The 14,130-nt window shown below is 39.0% G+C and overlaps 1 protein-coding gene and 1 non-coding gene across 2 annotated transcripts; both read left to right on the top strand.

Annotated features, from left to right (window-relative positions):
- Positions 1-3,940: 3,940 nt before the first annotated feature.
- LOC140047591 (uncharacterized) lies at positions 3,941-5,225 on the top strand (the record flags this gene model as incomplete). The annotated part of the gene is made up of 2 exons (XM_072092625.1): positions 3,941-4,146; positions 4,428-5,225. A coding segment is annotated over exon 2 (792 nt), but the record flags the coding sequence as incomplete, so codon positions are not given.
- A 7,440-nt stretch (positions 5,226-12,665) lies between these two features.
- Positions 12,666-12,738, top strand: Trnaa-agc (transfer RNA alanine (anticodon AGC)). Its single transcript has one exon. It is a non-coding gene; the product is annotated as a tRNA-Ala (tRNA).
- The last annotated feature ends 1,392 nt before the right edge of the window (positions 12,739-14,130 follow it).

Genomic DNA, 14,130 nt, shown 5'->3' on the forward strand with positions numbered 1-14,130 from the left:
CAAAGAATTAAAGGGGGGGTCAACCAATATGTGAGTATTTTGCGAGCGAAGCGAGCAACCATGGGCTGGGGGCCAGGGGGCCCCTGGAAGCTTTGGCGGTCTAGGGCAATCTAGATCATTTGAATCGGTTTACGCACACACAAATATGACAATGTTAACACTAATAAACTGAAACAAAGAAAACAAAAAACAACTCTCATTTTCATTACAGAACATTTTTATATTCCAGGCTGCCACAGACAAACACTTTTTTTCTTGCTTGTTTGTTGATTTGTGTAGAGAGGCTGTAAACTCAGAGGAGGAATTATTTGAATTCCTCCCTTTTCACCAATACAAAAGTTGCATGAAATGAACGTAGAGATGCAAAAGTTTGAAAAAAGAAATTAGAATGATAGCATGGAGGGAGTGATATTATTAAATGAGAACCGTAAGGTTAGAGTTCATACACTGTGCAAGTCCAAGAAGCTACCTTGGCTCCATGTGTATGTGAGACGCTTATCATACCCAGTACATACAACATTTTGTTTAAAAATATACCTATTTTGTTCGAATGTATAGTATAGGAGGTGATAGCTTCTATATATAAATTTACGTAAGGGCAAAATTCGGTAAATCCCGCGTTACTTCTAGAATGTTTACTCGATGGTATATAAAGTTGGTTAGAATCTCGGTACTGATTTTAACCACCTGATGTAACCCTGTTTACTAATTAAATTGAGTTAGATAATTAGTTATTGACAATTAAAACGAATTTAGGTTCAACGATTTGCCCTAAATAGGGGTGTTTTTCGATCGTGGTATACACTGTCCAATGGATGTCCGTATTGAAAAATACCCACAGACAATAATACGAGGATGCTTCGCATTTTCCTATCTCCTTCTACGATAATTGTTTTTAATGGCTGAAAACCGGTTGAACAGCTTGAGTACAGCATCATAATGTTGAAGACAGGCCGCTTTTCTTTAAAAAATACTATTGATAGATTTAATATACGTTTATACAAATGTATTGATTTGCGATGAATGGAACATTCCAATCTCTGTTCCACAAGTGTCTATTCCCTCAGGCGTCGTAAAGGCAAGTACTGTATACTCATAACAGAAATTCGATCCATTTTTTTTTCAATCTGTGCTGCAGAGGTTGGATATAATTTTTTTTTAACGGATAATGAGCTAGCGTTTTCAGTCGCCGTATATTATGTACAAATTTTTATTATTGCATTTAAACCACCTACATCATCACCCTTCCCTCACTGGCATGAGTAGCATTGTAAAGCCAGTAGAGGATAGGCCTACGGTGCATCACATCCCCTAAACGCAGAACAACTTTGGTGGGTAGGGTAACCAACTTAAGTATGAATTGGCTCTAAGAAACAATTGAAAACCATTACGCCTACTAATAAAGTTGAGTTAGATAATTTAATTTTTATTCGATTTTAAATCGATTTTATGATTTTCCCCGAATAGAGGTGGTTTTCACAAATTGTTTTACATACATTATATAAACATACACGTCGTAGTGATGTATCGTTACATGTACTGTACTATTTCAATCGACTAGGACGGTGATAGTTTCAACAAAGTATTACATATAGCAATGTTTTACTGTGTTTAGTGATATATTATTTGTAAAACATGAAAACAATTAATATTTCGTTACTAAATGGATAAAGAATATATTTAATATATTTAAAGATTGTTCCTCTTTGCACCCATCCTCTTCCCCATCCCTCACCCCTAATGTTACATACAAAACACAAATTAAGTTTGTTTAAATTTGACTTAAACAATTGGTCTCATTTTGTGACAAGTTTATCTTTCCGGAAGTAATTCTCAGGGTGCTAATTTTAGTTGAGTACATAAATCAGTGTCTATTTATTCGTTCCTGTAAACGTATTATTGTACGTACATTTGAAATCGCCAGTTTTTTAACGCTGAAATTATTATGTATTCGAGAACCATCTGTGGGCACGACCTAGATGGTACGCGAGCGAAGCGAGCGTACCATCTAGTATACATAATTGTAATAACTAACTTCTAAATTATTATCATACATTTTAGGTTAGTTACTATAACGGCGCTCTTGACATCGTGTGATGCATCTTTAAACATAAGTTTGGAACATTCTTCTTGGCTTGGAGACAGAATTCGCGAATGACATTCTCTGTATTAATGTTCATGTTAAAGTGTATGTTCATGAGGCACAATCCCGAAAGCTGCTCATAAGACATGTGATTTCCCAAACAGGTTTTCCTTCTCCATAAAGTCGAAAAACTCCGCTCAGCTTCAGCAGACGTTACGGGCATAGGCCTACGCGATTAGAAGAAGTGCACGCACATTCGGGAACACATTTGGATCCGCTAATTTTACACAGTCGCTTCCATCACTGAAGCTCGGAATGAAGATGTTCGTGTCTTGGCAGATCATCGTACCAAATTCAAGTTCCTTGAAGACTTCTTCAACATTACACTTCACTATAGACTCGGGTGCTACGCCAAATATTTTAAAGCATTGCCTGTTATCGGCAGAAAAACAGGGTTTTAACTCGGTTTGTAATCAAGAAGTTGATTTGGTAATACTGCTCGGTAGTAGTCTTCCACAGTATCTCCAGGATGATTTGATCTGTATTGTTGTCTCATGTTTTTATTTATTTTTTCTAAAAAAAAGGGGGGGGGGTCAGGACCCCGTGACCCCCCCCCCACTGTCTGCGCCCCTGATTGACTGTGTAATTTTCGCGTAATAATCGTGTCCCCTGTCATTAATCATATAAATTCTCGAGTACGATGATATTGACTGTGTAATTTTTGTGTGCAACACTCGAGTTTGCCGATAAATAAACAAAAGTCATCTACTCGATCTTAAACTCGGGTGGAATTGTCACTCCATCGCAAGACAACGCTTCATCCGCTGGGCCACGGAATTTGCTTGAAGAAATTAATCTTCTAAACTATTTAAGCTATGCATACATAGCGCCCTCATTTGTTATAAGTCCACCCTAAATGTGATGAAACACCGTTTATGATTGGTCAATACTCACGGTAGTAACCTAGTAACTAGTACGCGCTGAACAACCGGTGATTCGGCTCTCCTCGAAGATCGAGAAGAAGACGAATTGTTTATTCGGCCTACCTGATTATAATATTATTATTAATAGGCTTATTGATGGAAATTCTTCTGTTAATTTAAACGACCTAGGCCTAAGTGAATATTTTATTGCCAAGGAATCATTAATTAGTAATTATCTGTATATTATTCTTCGCAAGGTAAGGTGTCTAGGCAGGCTTGTTTTAAATACAATACAAATACTATAACTTATAAGGAGGCCTAGCTAGCCTAGCTTCACCCAACCCAGCAGACTTGTTCTTGGCTATATAATATAACAGATATTGCCTTTTATATCGGTTAAATATAAGATTTGACATCCCCTCGGGAATGATATTAAGTTCTCGGGGAATATATTACTATTAATATCATTCCCTCGGGGATGTCAAATCTTATATTTAACCTCTAAGCAGTCAATATCTGTATAATAATAATTTGATTAGACTATTTCTCCTGATATAGGCCTAACAATAATAATAATATTTATTTGGATCGACTCAAGTGATTCAAGTTGATATTCTAAGGAATTATAAATACCCTAATGGGAGTTGAATGTCCAGTGGCCTTGTAGGAACTTCACACACATTTGCGTGTGTGCGCTCAACGCGTAAAGTTATGCAAATTGCTGTTGTAAATATATAGCGAACGCGCAACGAGCGATCTCTCTCTCTCTGCGTCAAGTTTTCAACGAGAAGACATCGACATTTTTATGAGCAAACCATTGCGAGTTTTAATACAAGTTTTACGATAATAATTAGTTGTCCTAATTATTAGCACTATTACATTTTGATATTTAGCGTTTAACTTTACATATTTTACTACGTGTTACTGTATGTTATCGTGTTTCAATTATTGTACCGTTGTATATATTATTGTCCTGAACTAGCCTAGCCTATTAACCTTACACTGCGCACGTACGTACGCGCTTCGTGTGGATATGTGGTTTCTACACTCCGTATAGTTTATTTACTTCGAGCCTAGGATACTTCCAGCTTTGGACATCGTTTGACTGCTACAATACTCCATTACCGTATTCTAAATAGGGTAAGTAAAGACCGAATTACTTATACCCTAAAGTGGTGACCCCGACGTGATTCGTATGGACTAGTAGTGGAGTATTCATCTGTAGGCTGTACTTCTTGTATGTAACATTTGTATTATTAGCGATACTCGGCCTATCTAAGCCTATCCTGTATACGAGGCAGCAAACAGCATTGATCGTACTATATATATAGTACTACGTACAACTATTTTTGAAAACATTTCTGTTACACAATTTACTTTTAATTATAAGGTAGGCCTAAAACAATTATTAATTTTTTGAGGCGAAAATGGAAGATCCTCCTCCAGCCGAAGCAGCAGTTGCTGTGGATCAAGCGGGAGGTAATGCTGGGGAACCAGTCGCCACGCAACGCGCATTACCTTTAGCGGCATTTACCCTCAAGCTACCACCATTTTGGGCTAACGATCCCGCGATATGGTTTGCCCAAGTGGAAGCGCAGTTCGCAACTCGCAATATTACCACGGAAGCTACGAAATTTGCCTATATCGTGGCGTCGTTACAGCCTTCGATCGTCCAGGAGGTACGTGAACTGCTCTTAGCTCCTCCTGCTGAGGGTCCATACAGCAAGTTAAAGGAAGAGTTAATTAAGCGGACCTCCGATTCGGAGAAGAAACGGTTGCACCAACTGCTCACTACGGAGGAATTGGGTGACAGAAAACCAACACAACTATTGCGCAAAATGTATCAGTTGTTAGGCAGCCGCACATTAGAGGATTCGATCTTGAAACAGTTGTTCATTCAGCGATTGCCCAATAACGTGCAACTGATTTTAGCCGCAACAGGCGGAAACGTTACCGTCGCTCAGATAGCGGAATTAGCCGACAGAATTTTAGAGGTGTCTCCCAGCCAACCCAGAGTAGCCGCAATCTCTAACCCGACAAGTGCTAACGCCGACCGAAACGAAATTCAAACGCTACGAGCTGAAATTAACAAGTTGACCGCAATGGTATCATCCTTGGCGAACGATCAACATCGGGATAAGAGCAGGAGCAGATGCCGAAATCGGAACCGTTCTTCCAGTGCTAAACGAACACAAACCAATGAAAATGACTCAGAGCAGTGCTGTTATCACACCCGGTTTGGCAAGGCAGCACGTAGGTGCAGGTCGCCATGCAGTTTCCCAACTTCGGAAAACTCCAAAGCCGGCGAATAACTGCGACGAATTCGTCCGGCACCGTTTCTGATAGTCGCTTATTTCACATTTATGATAGAGATACTGGACTAAAGTTTTTAGTAGATACAGGAGCCGAGATTAGCGTCCTTCCTGCAACAAAACAAGACCGTCAACAGCGAAAAAGTGATTTTGTTTTGCAAGCAGTTAACAACTCTCAAATCAACACCTATGGTGAACGATCTTTAACACTTGATTTTGGTTTTAGACGGACATGCAGATGGGTGTTTACTATAGCCGATGTTCCCTCAGCAATTGTCGGCGCAGACTTTCTGCAACATTTTGGTTTGTTAGTCGATGTTAAACACCGCAAGTTAATTGATTCTACTACTAATTTAAGTGTGCAAGGTACTGCATCTAAGCTCTGCTCGCTTAGTCCTGTTTTGCCTCGACCTGTGATTGATTCACGTTATGAATCAATACTTGGCAAATATTTTCCTAAAATTACACGTCCGAGTTTCAAAGAGGCCAAACTAAAGCATGATGTCACTCATCGTATAACTACCAAAGGTCCATCGATCGCTGCCCGACCTCGGAGATTGGCTCCACAGAAACTGAAAATCGCACGAGCTGAGTTCGACCGTATGCTTCAGCTGGGCATTATTCAACCGTCAAAAAGTTGCTGGTCTTCGCCGCTTCACATGGTTGCGAAGCAAACAGAAGGTGATTGGAGACCATGTGGAGACTACAGAGCCCTCAATAATGCTACAGTTCCGGATAGATATCCAATCCCTCATATTCACGATTTCACAGCTACGCTTCAGGGAAAGAAAGTTTTCTCTAAGATTGACCTGGTACGAGCCTATCACCAGATACCTGTTGCACCAGAAGATGTGCCGAAAACCGCAATAACGACACCATTTGGGATGTTCGAATTTTTAAGAATGCCGTTTGGACTTAGAAACGCAGCACAGACATTCCAGCGGTTCATCGATAAAGTTTTACGTGGTTTGGATTTTGTATACGCATACATCGACGATCTTCTCATAGCCAGCAATGATGAACAAGAACATGAAATTCACCTCAGGTTGTTGTTCGACCGTCTTGAAGAATTTGGTATTGTAGTTAATCCTGTCAAATGTGAATGGGGAGTTTCGTCTTTGACATTTCTGGGACATCATATCGATGACATGGGTATCCGACCACTACGTTCCAAGATAGAAGCTATCGAAACATTTCCTGTACCCGACACAGTCCGTAAGCTGCGTGAATTCTTAGGATTAATCAACTTCTACAGGCGTTTTATTCCTCAATGTTCAGATATAGTTCATCCGTTGACTGATTTACTGGCAGGTAAACCTAAAAAATCAATTACATTACCACCGACGGCGATTACGGCCTTTGAGGCTGTTAAGGTAGCACTTGCAGAGGCAACTTATCTGGAACATTCCGATTCATCCGCCACATTATGTTTAATGGTTGATGCATCTAACTTTGCGGTTGGTGGTGTGCTACAACAGATGGTAAAAGACGTCTGGCATCCTATCGCATTCTTCTCGCGCAGAATGAATCCAGCTGAAACAAGGTACAGCACATTCGGACGAGAACTGTTTGCCGCTTACCTTGCTATCCGACATTTTCGTCATTTACTTGAAGCAAGGGAATTTTTCATCCTCACAGACCACAAACCGCTCACATTTGCACTGAAAGCAAGCTCGGACCGCTACTCACCTCGAGAGATTCGTCACCTAGATTACATCTCACAATTTACCACCGATGTCCGACACGTTAAGGGTTCGCAAAACGAAGTTGCAGACGCATTATCTCGCATCAATCTTAACACCTTTAACACACCTGTCCTTACTGCGAAGTCGTCAGATGTCATTGACTTCACAGTCATGGCCGAGCAGCAGAAGAATGATGAGGAGTTACTTCGTCATTTGCAGGAGTCAACTTTTGATTTACATGACGCACCAATAGCCACCAGTGATGGAACTATCGTATGTGACATAAGTACGGCACTCCTCGACCTTTCGTCCCTAAGGAGTTGCGCAGGGCCGTTTTCGATTCGTTACATTCACTATCTCATCCTGGAATTAGGGCTACATTGAAGTTAGTGAGTACTCGATACGTTTGGCCTAGCATGAATCGAGACGTACGTAACTGGGCGAGGTGTTGTGTTCAGTGTCAAAAGGCAAAAGTACATCGCCACACTATTACACCGTTGGGAACTTTTGCCACACCAGACGCGCGTTTCGATCATGTCCACATCGACCTTGTTGGTCCGCTTCCACCGTCTGATGGCAACAGCTACCTATTGACATGCATTGACCGTTTTACGAGATGGGCAGAAGCCATACCTATTCCCGATATTTCGGCAGCAACCGTCGCTAAAGCTTTCGTTTGTAAATGGGTGTCCATGTTTGGGGCACCATCGACCATTACTACCGATCGTGGCAGCCAGTTTGAATCATCACTGTTTAATGCGCTAGTGAACTTACTGGGTACGAAACGCATACACACAACATCATACCACCCAATAGCCAATGGATTAGTAGAAAGGTTCCATCGCCAACTCAAAGGTTCGCTTAAAGCCCTCGACGACCCTCAGCTATGGTCAGATGCTTTACCGCTAGTACTTCTTGGTCTTCGCACGGTTGTCAAGGAAGACTTGGGGCTATCGTCAGCAGAATTAGTTTTCGGCACCACGTTACGTTTGCCAGGGCAGTTTGTTACGCCTTCTTCCACTAATGCTGACTTGGACCCTAGTAACTATATTCATCGACTGCAGCGCATTATGCAAAACATACGTCCAACACCGACGCGACACAATTCTCGTAAGGTACACGTACATACAGATTTAGCTAAGTGTACACACGTTTTCATTCGCTGTGATAAAGTCCGCAAGCCTCTACAGTGCCCTTACAATGGCCCGTTTAAAGTTGTTAGCAGGAGCGACAAATTTTTCGTTGTACAACTTGCAGGAAAACAGGACACAGTAAGTCTCGATAGACTGAAACCGGCTTACTTAGATACGGATCAAACTAATTCTACGGACCTAGTCAGGCAGCAACATCATACGACAGAGACGCACATTGCAATCGCACCGTCGCCACCCCGCCAAACTCGCTCTGGACGACACGTACATTGGCCACAAAAATTCAATGAGCATGACTGTACCTGAATACTTTTTACTAACTTTATGAACTTTTTTTTTCTATCGCTCTCACCTAGCGGCAAAGAGCTAGGGGGGAGCTATGTAGGAACTTCACACACATATTTGCGTGTGTGCGCTCAACGCGTAAAGTTATGCAAATTGCTGTTGTAAATATATAGCGAACGCGCAACGAGCGATCTCTCTCTCTCTGCGTCAAGTTTTCAACGAGAAGACATCGACATTTTTATGAGCAAACCATTGCGAGTTTTAATACAAGTTTTACGATAATAATTAGTTGTCCTAATTATTAGCACTATTACATTTTGATATTTAGCGTTTTAACTTTACATATTTTACTACGTGTTACTGTATGTTATCGTGTTTCAATTATTGTACCGTTTTATATATTATTGTCCTGAACTAGCCTAGCTTATTACCCTTACACTGCGCACGTACGTACGCGCTTCGTGTGGATATGTGGTTTCTAAACTCCGTATAGTTTATTTACTTCGAGCCTAGGATACTTCCAGCTTTGGACATCGTTTGACTGCTACAATACTCCATTACCGTATTCTAAATAGACCGAATTACTTATACCCTAAAGCCTAATTGTTACAGGATAAAGGTGATGTGACAGTCGAGGGACCTACTTTGTTACCGATGAAAACGAATACACCCGATGACAACTGCCAGGGTGGTTGCAACCATTTTCAACAGCTGGTGTTACACTATTCAATGCTGAAAATTGTCCGGTGGACACTTTTAAACACCGGACAATGTTCAATCTTACATCGGCAATGTTACATTTTTTTATCGAGACTTTAAACTACTGTATATATTTTATCACAACAAAACCTGTCACAATATGAACAGTAATAGCATATATCTACTGGTTTCGTGTAATTGTATAGACTAGATGGCACGCTCGCTTCGCTCGCGTACCATCTAGGTCGTGCCCACAGATGGTTCTCGAATACACAGTATTTTCCAGCGAGAAAAAAATGGAGATTTCAAATGAACGTACTGCAGGACTACAATACATTGTCGTTTACAGAAACGAATAAATATACACGATGATTTATGTAGTCAGCTAAAATTAGCACCCTGGGAATTACTTCCGAGAGAGAAACAAAATGAGTCAAATTTTTATATTTGGACTCATTTAAACAAACCCAATTTGTATTTTGTATGTAACATTAAGGGTTGAGGGATGGGGGAAGAAGATAGGTACAAAGAGGAAACATTTTAAAATATATTCTTATCCACTTAGTAACGAAATATTGTTTTTAATGTTTTATAGGCCTATAAATAATATACCACTAAATACAGTAAAACATTTACGATTTAATACTTTGTTAAAACTCTTACTGTCATAGTCGATTGAAATAGTAAAGTACATGTAACGATACACCACTACGTACGTTTATATATTTTTAAATTATTAATTAATACAAACGTTGAGAAGCAACTGTCAGTAATAACGTTTATTTATTTGTATATTATATGTTTATAATCTAACAGTAGGGCCTACCCACACTCACAGTAATAAAGTTTATTTGTATATTTGTTTACATTATATCTAACAGTACCAACACTCACAGTAAGAAATTTGCGATTCAAATTGCGATCAAAAAGTGGTTAATACCTTAACAGTATTGTACAGCATTGCAATACTATTTATGTTTATTCTCCAAGGGGGCCCATAAATCTAAATCTATACCTCTATGGTTAAACCAAATAATTTGGAATGTTCCATTCATCACAAATCAATACATTTGTATAATCGTATATTAAATGTATCAAAATAGTATTTTTTAAAGAAAATCGGCCTGTCTTCAACATTATGATGCTGTACTCTAGCTGTTCAACCAGTTTTCAGCTATTAAAAACAATTATCGTAGGAGGAGATAGGAAAATGCGAAGCCTCCTCGCATTTTTTTGTGGCGGGTATTTTTCAAGATGAACATCCATTAGACAGTGTATACCACGATCAGAAAACACCCCTATTTGGGGCAAATCGTTGAACCTAAATTCGTTTTAATCGTCAATAACTAATTATCGAACTCAATTTAATTAGTAAACAGGGTTACATCAGGTGGTTAAAATCAGTACCAAAAGTACGAACCAACTGTATATACCATCGAGTAAACATTCTAGAAATAACGCGCGATTTACCGATTTTTGCCCTTACGTAAATTTATATATAGATGGGGAACTAGCTGAGATGGTAGAGCGCTCGCTTAGCATGTGAGAGGTACCGGGATCAATGTCCGGGTTCTCCAATAATGTTGGTCTAAATTTGTTACCGGTACTGTTATTTTTACTCGGGGTACCCGAGTCTAGGACTTACTCATTTTCTCCTCCACCATCTGGACACTATTGAGTAAAAAGTGCGGTTTTTAAAGTACTACTCCTCCATTATTAGTTGTAGTATTGAGCTGGGATTTGGCATGAATATACTACAGGGACATGTCCTCAAAGCTATAGAGCCGGATTTTTAATTTTTTGTTAATTAATTTGATTAATTAGGAAGCCACAATGTGTGACACACACCACAGCGTTATGTAGTTATATGGTTATATGCGGCTTCGTGGCGTAGTGGTTATCACGTTTGCTTAACACGCAGAAGGTACCTGGTTCGAGCCCGGACGAAACCTTTTTTTTTTAAACTTTATGGTGAAAAGTACTGTATACGCAATATGATAATTATACACAGTATATCTTATTTTTATTATTTTTTTAAATACTTATTTTTTGTAATCGGTAATTATCACTTTTACACATGTTTATTTTTCTTTGTGCTTATTACCATATTTATTTGTAATTTAAATGGATTAAAAAACTTTCTGTAACCCACATTTTTAGTGTAAGTGGGTTTCGTAGTGTAGTGATTGTCAAGTCTGCTTAACACGCAGAAGGTCCCGGTTAGAGCCCTGGCGAAACCTATTTTTCTTTAACTTTAACTGTATACGTCTATATACAGCTTCTTTCTCTGTATCCCGAGTATTGCACATTCGTGCTTTTTTACTCGGGGTACCCGAGTCTAGGACTTACTCATTTTCTCCTCGTTTGTTAATTAATTTGTTTAATTAAGAAGCCACAATGTGTGACACACCACACAGCGTAAGGTAGTTATATGCGGCTTCTTGGCGTAGTGGTTATCACGTTTTCTTAACACGCAGGAGGTACCTGGTTCGAGCCCGGTCGGAACCTTTTTTTTTAAAAACTTTATGGTGAAAAGTACTGTATACGCAATATGATAATTATACACAGTATATCTTATTTTTATTATTTTTTTAAATACTTATTTTGTGTAATCGGTATAATTATCACTTTTACACATGTTTATTTTGGTTTGTGCTTATTACCATATTTATTTGTAAATTAAATGGATTAAAAAACTATCTGTAACCCACATTTTTAGTGTAAGAGGTTTCGTAGTGTAGTGGTTGTCAAGTCTGCTTAACACGCAGAAGGTCCCGGTTCGAGCCCTGGCGAAACCTATTTTTCTTTCACTTTATGGTGAAATATACTGTATACTTAATATGATATAGAGTATATCTCGTTTTATTACTCGGTGTACCTGAGTCTAGGACTCTCTCATCTTTTCCTCTTCTTCTTCCATCCGGACACTATTGAGCAAAAAGTGCGATTTATAAAGTACTACTCCTCCCTTATTCGTTGTAGTATTGAGCTCGGATTTAGCATGAATATACTACAGGGACATGTCCTCAAAGCTATAGAGCCGGATTTTTTAATTTCAAACCGGATGCAGCCATATCACGTCTCGAAGATGATACCGTATAGCCGTATTTGGTAGCGCGGTTATTGATGTGTATGTGACGTTACATCCGGTCTTATGACGTCATTACAGCTTCTTTCGCTGTACCCCGAGTATTGCACATTCGTGCTTGTTTTACTAAGATTTTGAACTACTGAATACATTTTATCACAACAATACTGGTCACAATATAAACAGTAATAAAATCTCTACTGGATTCGTGTAATTGTATAGATGGGGAACTAGCTCAGATGATAGAGCGCTCGCTTCGCATATGAGAGTTACCGGGATCAATGCCCGGGTTCTCCAAAAATTATGGTCAAAGTTTATTACCGGTACTGTTACAATTTTTGCTAAGATTTTAAACTACTATATATATTTTATCGCAACAATACTGGTGACAATACGAATAGTAACAACATATCTACTGGATTTGTGTAATTGTATAGATGGGGAACTAGCTCAGATGGTAGAGCGCTCGCTTAGCATGTGAGAGGTACCGGGATCAATGCCCGGGTTCTCCAATAATTTTGGTTAAAGTTTAATACCGGTACTGTTACATTTTTTGCTGAGATTTTAGACTACTATATATATTTTGTCGCCACAATACTGGTGACAATATGAACAGTAAAAAAATATCTACTGGATTCGTGTAATTGTATAGATGGGGAACTAGCTCAGATGGTAGAGCGCTCGCTTAGCATGTGAGATGTACAGGGATCAATGCCCGGGTTCTCCAATAATGTTCGTTAAAGTTTATTTCCGGTACTGTTACATTTTTTCCTGAGATTTTAAACTACTGTATATATTTTATCGCAACAATACAAGTGACAATATGAACAGTAATAAAATATCTACTTGTTTCGTGCAATATAGATGGGGATCTAGCTCAGATGGTAGAGCGCTCGCATTGCATGTGAGAGGTACCGGGATCAATGCCCGGGTTCCCAAAATAATTTTGGGCAAAGTTTATTTCCGGTACTGTTACATTTTTTCCTGAGATTTTAAACTACTGTATATATTTTATCGCAACAATACAAGTGACAATATGAACAGTAATAAAATATCTACTTGTTTCGTGCAATATAGATGGGGATCTAGCTCAGATGGTAGAGCGCTCGCTTAGCATGTGAGAGTAACCGGGATCAATGCCCGGGTTCTCCAATAATGTTGGTTAAAGTTTATTTCCGGTATTGTTACATTTTTGGCTGAGATTTTTAACTACTATATATATTTTACCGCAACAATACTGGTGACAATATGAACAGTAATAAAATAGTTACTGATTTCTTGTAATTCTACATACGGGGAACTAGCTCAGATGGTAGAGCGCTCGCTTAGCATGTTTGAGGTACCGAGATCAATGCCCGGGTTCTCCAATAATGTTGGTTAAAGTTTATTTCCGGTACTGTTATATTTTTCCTGAGATTTTAAACTAATTTATATATTTTATCGCAACAATACTGGTGACAATATGCACAGTAACAAAATAGCTACTGGATTCATGTAATTGTATAGATGGGGAACTAGCTCAGATGGTAGAGCGCTCGCTTTGCATGTGAAAGGAACCGGGATCAATGCACGTGTTCTCCAATAGTGTTGGGTAAAGTTTATTTCCGGTACTGTTACATTTTTCATGAGATTTTAAACTAATGTGTATATTTTATTGCAACAATACTGGTGACAATATGAACAGTAACAAAATAGCTAATTCATGTAATTGTATAGATGGGAACTAGCTCAGATGGTAGAGCGCTCGCTTTGCATGTGAGAGGTACCGACCGGGATCAATGTCCGGGTTCTCCAATAATGTTCGTTAAAGTTTATTTCCGGAAGACACATTACCATTTAAAAATATAAATATTGTACTCATGTTGATATTTTTGTTTCACTTTATATTACAGATAGCACCATTT

This window comes from Antedon mediterranea, chromosome 4, assembly GCF_964355755.1.
Source record: "Antedon mediterranea chromosome 4, ecAntMedi1.1, whole genome shotgun sequence".
Taxonomy (NCBI): Eukaryota; Metazoa; Echinodermata; class Crinoidea; order Comatulida; family Antedonidae; genus Antedon; species Antedon mediterranea.